Source organism: Chrysoperla carnea, chromosome 3, assembly GCF_905475395.1.
Source record: "Chrysoperla carnea chromosome 3, inChrCarn1.1, whole genome shotgun sequence".
NCBI classification, from domain to species: Eukaryota; Metazoa; Arthropoda; class Insecta; order Neuroptera; family Chrysopidae; genus Chrysoperla; species Chrysoperla carnea.
The window spans coordinates 52,577,799-52,588,501 of NC_058339.1; the positions used below are offsets into that span (position 1 = coordinate 52,577,799).

At 27.9% G+C, this 10,703-nt stretch overlaps 1 protein-coding gene across 1 annotated transcript; it reads right to left on the bottom strand.

Moving 5' to 3' along the window:
- Positions 1–9,359: 9,359 nt before the first annotated feature.
- On the bottom strand, positions 9,360–10,469 carry LOC123296102. Its single transcript, XM_044877563.1, has 2 exons — positions 10,297–10,469; positions 9,360–10,060 (listed from the first exon to the last, which is right to left on the bottom strand). The coding sequence occupies exons 1-2, from the start codon at positions 10,454–10,456 to the stop codon at positions 9,360–9,362; spliced, it is 861 nt and encodes a 286-aa protein (XP_044733498.1). The 5' UTR covers positions 10,457–10,469.
- Positions 10,470–10,703: the final 234 nt, after the last annotated feature.

Below are 10,703 nucleotides of genomic sequence, written 5' to 3' on the forward strand. Positions count from 1 at the left end.
TGAGTTAATTGTGTTATATTTTGGCTACCCTGTATATTTGCTTCGTGCTAGTTTTTACCTCCAATGTCCTCTTCTTCGTTATGTAGAGTTATCATCTAGGTGAAACGATATTATTAAAGCGGGTGTTGATTTCAGCAATTTGTAATGGATTCTCAGGAAAAAACATTTATATGGTTTTGTTCACCTGTATAGAGTTAGTGTCTAGAAAGATCTTTATGGGAGTGTTAACTTCCCAGAACCTCTATACTCTTTTTAATGCCGAAATATCATATTTTTTAGCTATTTTTAAGACTTGGCAAGGTTGAAAAAACAAAAAATCCCATCAAAAAGTAACTAATACTAAAGTGCATATAATAAGGGGAAATATGACCCTAGTGATGGAACTCTTTTGCTCACGAGTCTTATTAAATTAATGTTTGATATCAACTTATAGATAAAATATAATTTTTTTTCGCTCTTGATATTTCTATATATATATATATATATTGAATATACGTCATTTTGTTGAGTATAATAGTTCGTAAGTATAGTCTTTTAGGTAAAATATAAATTGATTTTGTTCTCTAATGCCATAAAAACTTGATTAAAGGTGTGAAGCTATTTGTGTAAAATAAGGTTCCGTAATGATTATTACAACATCTATTTGTTTAATTGATTGAACATTGATCCGTAAAGCGAAAATCTCGTGCTCATTTCGCATTCCAGTGCATGTATATTGGAATTTTTAAAATCAATTAATGATCTTTTTAAACGTGTTTTGTGGAAAATTCATATCGAATCTCTGAACGGTTTAGGAGAAATTAACTATCAAAGTCAGTTTTTTTTACCAAAAAAAGGGCACACTTCTCATAAACGGTACTGAGAATCGAAATAAATTATTCACAAACGACCTATACGACGTATTCAAGGTTGATTAATTGATAAATAAAATTTTAAATCATTTTCAGTTCAACTCTTTAAGGTATTTCGATATCGTGAATTGAAAATGTTACATATGGTGGCAAAAATCATTCATTCTTGAGTTGAATAAATAAATTAACTCCAGATTCCAATGAATTTGAATCAAATATGTCTTCCAATTTTTCAACAATTTTAAAGGGGTCTATTTAATGTTTACGGAACCTTAGATGACGCTGATGATGATAATCGAGAAGTAAGATTGGTGTAGAGTGATAGGCAACAATGATATGGTTTTGTCGGCTCTATTATTATCTGTCGGCATCTTCTTTTTTTCGAGAAACTATCAATAGAAATGTCCTATATCACAAATGTGTTATGAATGTCAATATACTCTTTCTGAAGTCAGTCAGTATGGACTGATCTCATGATGATGACAACAATACGATATGTAATACGTGATTGGAGGTTGAATATAAAAAACCTTTGCATGTTTGTATATTGAAAATGTTTATATGTAGAATTAGCCAGAAGGAAAAAATACTCGACGATGACTTATGTAAGTACATAAACATTGGTAATTGTCTATTTTATGTGACATGTGAGAGAAAATGATTGAGATGCGACCTTTATAAGTAATAAAACCTGTAAGTTTCTAAACAACGATTGTACCAAGTTTTTGTTAAAATTAGAATTTGATTTATAATAGAAGACTTGAAAAATTTTATTTCATCTATAATTAACATCAATCCATAATCAATTAAGGATGTAAGGCTTGATTTTTTTTATATGAAGTTGAAGTCTAAATCAATTTATTTTACGGAGTGATTGTCCGATTATTTAAATAAATAAATGGCTTCAAAAGTAGGCATATTTAATGTCTTATGGAAAAACGATAGATGGATGATTTGTCGAATTATTTTCATAGATTTATCCAAGACTAGTAGGTGGAAATTTAAAAAAAAAAAACTATTTATATTGGTTAAAATTTTAATAAATTTTTGAAAACAAAAAACGCCCATTAGTGTCCAACTACTTAGGATGTATGAGCACGGTAGTAGGGTAATTGACAATATAAGACGAAAAGTAGGAATACAATTTTTCTATATCTGGGGTAATTTTCAAATATCGAAAATTGAAAATGTTGGTTTATTATTTAACTTTCGATACTTCGTAAACCAAGGCAGATATCGAAAAAATTCATTTTATTTTTCGTCTACATTCATAAAGTTATAACAAAAGTAATCATCAAAGTTCCTCACTTAAAGCTTATGTTTCTCACTTTTTCACTAAAGGAAAAGTCGATTCACAACTTGTCTAAGCGTTATTCTAAATTCTTATTCAGCATATGCATTTGATTGCTAACAAGAAATTTATAAAGACTAATTAAAGCCAAAATTTTGTCTATATTAAGCTTTGCGTGATTAATTAACATTTAAACATATTCACAAACATTTGATAAAAACAACAAACTTATTATTATAAATAGAATTTACTATTAATCAAATTAAGTGTACAGGATTTGTTTTATCAATATTTACAATCTTTGCAATTAGTTTATATGGTATTTTTTGTACCTGTCGCTTTGAGTAAATAAAATAGCTATACAAGTCCGTTTTGCAAAATTTACTCTAGTTTTATTAATAAAAGGTTGTATATTTAATTAATTTTACATTATAAAGTTTCACTGTATAAATCGTCGAGACCAAATTTCAAAAAAGATACGTAATATTACTTAAAATTTATTCCCTCTTAACAGTCATTTATTTACTATTAATTTCAAATTTAAAATAACAGACACAAATTTAGAAATATTATACATACTCTTGAAATATTTATTATTTCGCGTTTATTTTTATCTTGTAGTCCTTTGCGCATGGATTTTCGTAATTTACACATCACTCGGTATATGCTACATAAAACTGTTCATTGTAATAAGGGGTTGTTACATATTATTTTTCCACCCAATGGAAAAACAGAAACTATGTGCGTTTGTTGCAACACAAGTAATTTTCATTTTATTCACCTATAGGATAGAAATATTTGTATAAATGCGCATGAAATACCACAAAAAGAAATACAGAAAAGTGATTGCTCCAGTTGTAAAGCAACGGAGGTTTTAGAGGTACACAATTTCAAATTAAAATACAACAAAGAAAATAAATTTATATCATGTGAATGTTTATATATAATTTCGGTCAGAAATTACCGTCATATTTCGCCAATAACTCGCCGAATGTTGTATTCCAAGTGTTCAACCATCTCTGGTCTATTGGCGTAAATAAGTGACTTTAAATATTCCCAACGCAAATAATATAATGTAGGAGACCAGTTAACCGGTCCATTACTTCAAATTAAGAAAAGATTTTATAAATTTTCATAAAAATAAAACATTTTAACAAATTGTAAGCAGTGCTTTAGCGTGAGTCTATTCCTTATAAAATGAGAAGCAAAACTAGACACAAAGCAGTCTACTGTCAAATCGCTTTTCAAAAAAAAAAAAAAATAATGTAGCCAACTCATAGATCCACCGAATAAAATAACCCTTTAAGTGTAAAAAGCATCCTTTTTCTAAGCCAGCCTCTTCTGCAATTTTTATTTTTTTCATCATAAATTCGCTAAATTTGAAATGGAAAATATCAATAAAATCACAACGAATAATTTTCCATTAAAAATTTTCTTTTTTACCAATTTCAAAGCTACATCGCAATCTACCTTTTGAAAATTCGACCCTATTTTTGTTATTATTTATATATATTTCTATGGAGGGACAAAAACTCAAATGAATAATAATAAAAATGATAATTAAACGATCATAAAATAGATATGAGATATCTAGAACTTATCAGTTCCCATATCACAAATTTAACAAGTAATATATTTTCTAGTAACGATAACAAATTATAATTGAATAAAAGGTAGAAGTAATAAAAAATATCACAACATTATCACTGCAGATGACTAAAATAAATTGATAATAATCGTATGTTTAATTATCAAGAATATCCTCTGTTCGAATCCTATTACCCATGTTTTTTTCATCAGGAATAAAAAGAAATTAAAGTTATTTACAACCGTGACACTGAAACTTGAATTATGACTTTAAAACACTGGTTTTACTCCCAAATTTGCATTTAAGGTAGTACGAGCGCCAAGACAATTTTAGTCTTAGAGTTGAAATTATTTGTACACTATTTTCAACTTTGTTATAACTTCGTGAAAGTAGACGAAAAATAAGAATAAAAATTTTCGATATCTGCCTATCTTTTCGAAATATCGAAAATTTAATAACTAAACAAAATTTTCAACTATGGATTTTTTGAAAATTACCCCAGATATCGAAAAATTTTATTCTTACTTTTCGTATTGTATAGTCAAGTTATAACATAAGTCATCATCAAAATTGAAAATAAATAATTGTTTTAATTTGTGTCGCTACTAACGTGCTCACACATCCTTAATTAGTCGGGCACGGCGTTTTTTTTTTGTATTCAATAATTTATTAAGGTTTTAACTTTAATTGAAATCGACTAATTTTGGAGAAATCTATGAAAACATATCATTCATGCCCCGTTTTCCCATAAGACCAATTTTAAATATTACCTACTAAGTCATTTATTTATTTAAATAATCGGGCAGCCCCCCCTAAAATTTTCCCAATTGATTTAGATTGATTCCAACTTCACATAAAAAAAATCAGGCCTTTTATCCAAAATTTTTCCTGCCTTTCGTACATCCTTAAGCATATATTGTAAGCACGAATGAAACAAAAATTTTCAAACGATTGGTAGATACTCTATTCTGGTCCTTTTAAGGATGAAATAGTATTTCATCGGAATGACTCTCTCTGTATTTACCGTAAATTTGACCCTCAGTTTTTACCCTCTACTTCACTTTAATTGCAAAGCCACGATTGGCTCTAGATGCTTACCATAACATTTATCTTTCATAATGACTTTCACTTGAAAAACGACCTCAGAGCTGTGAGCGAATAAAATTAATAACATTATTTCGGCCAAACAAATGGTATAAAAAACGGTTTTTCAACGAGTTTTTCACACTAATGTATAAAAAGTAAATAAAGTAATAAAACATATCACATTATCAGTGCAGATGACTAAAATAAATTGATAATCATATAAAATAAAATATAAAAATATTGTGATATCAACATTGTAAATTAAAAGTTAAATAAATGTTATAATAGTAATAATAATAATCATCATAGCAGTAATAATAATAATAATAATGAAGCCTATGAAGGTCTTTCTTCAGTCTCTCAGTCTTTGAATGAGTTTTAACAGCACATAAAATAAATAGTAAATAAAATATAAATTGTGTAACGATAACTATAACTATAATCGTAATAATAACTAATATTAATAATATTGATTGCGTTTTATATTATTCTATATTTTTTATATATATAAATATTTTTTTTTTTAATATCTTAAGATACAAATATTGAATTGCTCTAGAATTTCTTGTTCACATACGACCATTGAAAAATTTTATTTGTGACATGTATAAGATGATTCAAGATTAACGAATATTGTTATATACAATAAATACAGATCTACAGTTGGTCCTAGAACGCTTCCTTGAGGAACATCTGTTAAACATTGGTAATAACATTGTAAAGAAAAATAAATTATCATTTTTACATCACAAAAAATTAATAATATAAATCTATATCGCTAAATCAATTTGTTTGTCTAGATCCCATTTTAGGTCCCATTTTTTCCTCTATTGTGTCAGAATCTATGAGAGGGCTGGCCCTATGAGAGTGTAAACCAAAACATAGTAGATTAAACAGACAAACTTATCATGTTCCGATGAAAGGGTTACAAATTAAATTATATTAAGCTGTATCAATATTATGAATAAAATTACTCTTTTAATTAAATTGAATTATTTATCACTAGAAAGCTATTTTATTTATATTTCAACATCAAGTTTAATATCCTTAAATTATAGTGAAAATCATAAAATTGTAATATTTTTATTACAAAATTTTTATTGAGCCCATGGCCTAATTATTTTCTCTTAAAATTCCCACAACCCGCTTTCAGACTTTCTCTTGCAGTAGGAAATTTATCCTTCATAGTCGAATTTATTTGAACGCATTTTGTATCTATTGAACTCTGTGAAACTGATATCTTGAAATTCATTATTTAGAACGTATTATAAATTGGTGCAACCATTATATCCGTTTTCAAAATAGTCTGGAACGAATTTTTCGTGCACAAACTCTCTGATTTATTCCTATAATTTCCATTTAAAATTTTAAATCGATATAAATGGAAATTAAGCAGCAAAAAATAACTTTATTTTCGATTTCCAATCATTTTCAGGTAGATTTCGATTTTCCAATCATTTTCAGGTAGGTAGCGATGGACCAATCAGCCATTTTACAGCAAATTTTGCCACCCACTTTCAGGAAATACATGGTTTTGATTTAAAATTTTGAAATCCCTTCTTTGAATTGTATTTTTGTCTTTGATGGAAATTTGGCAAAGTGGTAGATAGGTCGTTCGTCTGTTACAATAGGCAATGTTGGGAAAATCTCCTCGGAATTATTTCAATTTCGTTTTACATCTTCTTCTCTGATTGGTTTTCAGAGATCATAGTGTAAAACGGCATATGGTACGATATCGGTTAAAAGCTCCACCCGTATTTATCTAGCAAGAGTATGCTTCTGTGTCTATTTCGGGTCACGTGAGTACAATGGTGTAGAAGTTAATCCACCTTTATGTATCATACATAAAATTATTTTCTTGACACATCTTGTAAAAGATACTAGAAAAGACATTCAGAATCAAATCTGATATGCATGAACTTCATCACAACTCTCTCATATTATAAAGATAAAATAAATTTTATTTAAAAAAGAATAATAATAAAAAATAGAGACATATTGCAATACATTACACATGTATGTGTGTATACACTTAGTGTTGACACTTCAACTTATGTTCTTGACTACTTTTCTGCCACCTTTTTATACATATAACAGAAACAGAAGATGGAAAATAATAAAAACATCTTAAAAGCAATGAAGAACAACAAACTTTAATAATAATAATAGTAAATAGCCATATTTACATTGTGTTTAGGATTAAATTATATTTATTATTCAGTTTATTTATTTATTTTTCTATTTTCTTTATTTTATATCTTTATATTTCATTTTTATTGGTAATTTCTTAAGATAAGCTGCTATTTTTATTTGTATGAGTGTCTCATAAACTGAAAATTTACCCATCACTTAAATCACAAAATAAAATAAATACATCTTTACCGTTATAAATTTTGTGAAAACTCCACAAAACATGACAAGTAAACATATATTTTAAAATCAAAATTTTTGCAAAAACTATATTTTCACTCGAAATAAATGAGCTTTGTGATCAATCTTTCTCGAAATAAACTTTTTGTCGTACTACTACGAAGACAAAACTGAAGTTGCGTCGTATTTTACGAATAAAGTTCCTGGTTTAGCGATAATAAACTTGTTCGTATTTTACATTTTTATCATTTCGTAATAAGTCTCCAAACTAATAAAACTTTCATCTCTTGCTGTGGTTCTGATCAGCTGTCAATGAAACTTTTATTTTTGCAAAATTATATACATAAATCTTCTTGACGAATGACAGCCTAGACACAGTTAAGTTTGAACGGTCATTGAAATAAAACCCAAAGTGACAAAAAAAACTTCTCTCGAATTCGTTCAACCCCAGAATAAACAAACATTCTTCGATGAACATAATGTATGATAAAAACAATATAGGGTATTAGAAAGGCACATATACATAATTAATTGTTCTAACTATCCGATGTGTAGTCACAAGCTTTGATTTTTAACTTGCAATGTACGTATGCCTGTATATATGCATGTATGTATGTATGTATAATCGGGTAAAATTTTGCAATTCATTTTTGAAGCAGAAATCTTTAACCGATTGATCTGAAATTTTGTATACATATGTAAGTCGAATTATAATGCATTTTTATGGTAAGTATTACCTGATTTTTTCATCGCTTCTACCATATTTGATATTCATATAATTTTTAAGTTTTAAATTAAAATTTTAATAACAAAAACTTTTTAAGGTACAAGCTTTTATTGTATTCAAAAGTAGAAAACAATTTTTTCTTTGAGTCACTCATACACGACTATTTGTAACAGTTTGAGGCACTCCAATCATTCTTGATATGAGCTTTTACAAATAGTCGTGTATGAGCGACTGATAGAAAAAATTATTTTCTACCTTTTAGTTCAATAAAAGCTTGTCCATAAAAAAGTATTTTTATTAAAATTTATAATTGAAAAATAAAAAAATATATGTATATCAAATATGGTGGAAGCGATGGGAAAATTGCAGAATAATTTATGAAAGTCTATATATTTAATTATATGACTTTTGCATTTATCTAACGCGCTTCAAGCTCTTGTTTAAAATAAATTAATTTACTAGCTCCATTAGATTATTGCATATTTTTCTTTCCTTCACATACGAAATGGTTCTGAAAATTTACTAGATGATGGCATACCCTACTGAAGAAATCTTACTTCGTAAAAAATTAATTAAAATTGATCGTATATGTACTATCCATTTAGAATACACGAAAGAAATCATTTTTCAGGCATCACGTCGTCGAAAATATTGAATGATATGGTCAAAAATGATGTTTAGTTGACTTCTCAACGAGTTTTCTGACTCATAATAGAATAAAATAAAATGATATAGCACACACGTTCACATATCACAAAAAAATGTATATAAAAGTTTACTTATATTTATGTATAAAATCTAAGCGAAACGACGATATTCCTACAAATGGCACAAGTTCTCACCAGGTGTCATAATTTTGTTGTTACATACGTGTTTGTAAAATAATATAGTTTAGTGTTGAGTGTCGGTGTCTTTTTGAAAATATGGTACATTTATACAAAGTTTAAGATGTGATAGGGAGACATTTTATTAAATAACACGACTTCAATATATTTCTATAACTGTGAACAGATAAAGTTCAACAAAAAACTAAATGGATAAATTGTCCAATAAACATAGGTATAAGGCTAACTTATTTTTTTACTTATTTGCAAGTCAAAAATTTGCGTGGACATAGGCTAAGAAAATTTAAAAACACTGACAAAGGATGTTATTAAGAAAGAAATACGCTTTCGAACTTCTGAGCCCGTTAAATTTCTAATTTCGCGGATATTCTAAAATGGATGAATTCGACTTTCAAATTATAATGAGAAAATAAAACATAAAAACACTTTTGTGATGAAACTTAAATGCGATCTTTCCATTTTTTTCAAAATGGAAATTTGATTGGTTATATTGTAATGAAAATTATCACAATTTTGGTTCCATTTTTATTTCATTTAGATCAATTTTTTAACAAATTTGAACATTTTCTTTAATCTAGAAGTTAAGTTTTTTTAAATAAAATTATACTATGAAGGGAAATTTTGGCGGTTGGAAAAATGGTACGGGCATACACCCTATAGGGCACATTGGCGGAGGTTTCATAATCGATGGGAATGAAGATAATGATGGAAATTTAGGTAGTTGGAGTGGTGGTCGTGGTTTTCCCGGACGTTTTTTATTAGATCCTTCCATATTGTTACCTTGATTAGGTTGAAGAGATCCTTGCATATTGTTATCTGGGTAACCTTGAGGAGGTCCTTGTATATTGTTGTTTGGGTAGCCCTGAGAAAGTCCTTGCATATTGTTACCTAAATAACCAGCAGATGGTCCTTCCATAATGTTATCCTGATTAATTATTAATTGCTTTCCTTCCATTGAATCCATGGGTTCCTCTTGAGAAACAGGATTTGCACTTCCTTTCCCTGAAATCTTGCTTTGTAATTTTTGTTCAAAATTTGTGTGTTTTTTAAGCGGATGGCCTATGTTATCTTCAAAAATGTGTTTTAAATATTCTCTGTTAGGAAGCTGTTGATGATCTTGTACTGTATGATCTATTTGGCTTTTTTGTGCAAACAATTGGCCATCTTGTTTTATTTTTTCATAAAATTCTTCAAAAAATTCTGGTGGAAATAGTTCTGTTTTTTTATCAGCTCTTAAATCGTTTATCCTTTGATTAGACATCTGAATTGGCGAATTATACTGATGTGGTCTGACAAATAATCCTAATAAATCCATTTAAAATTATTTATAAAACAAACAAAAAATTAATATTAAAGGATTCTTTTGGAAAATTCTTCACAGCATAAAATTTGCTAATAACTACGATAGTTGTTACTATAACCTGAGTCGTTGTCTGCCTAAATAATGTACAGGTCTGTCGCCGTACTACCTACACCAAACTGTGATAACATACTTGCCACTTTTTTCAAAAATTCCCTTAAATTAATTATTTCTTTACCTTTTGTTTTTTTATTATTGGTGCACCATTTTACACATTGTTCGTCGTATTCTAATGGTGATTGTTTCCATATGTCTTCTGATTCTCGAATTTTTTCGGCTATATTTGACGGCAATATGGTTATCCAAATTAAAACAACACCAATAATTATTAATTTCATTGTGTGTTTTTGTTTAAATTTCAAATCAAAAGAACTACAAATATTAAACTATACGAATATTGTGTACATAAATTTTTGGACACTTCGGATAATTTATTTTTATTAGCGGCAGTAAAAATTTTTATACCATGTATATATGAAATATATCAAGGTATACCAAGTTTAGTCACCAGTTTTTAACACTTCAAAATATTGATACTACGAACAAAATTTTGGTATGGGTATTCCTAAAATTACCTAATTAGTA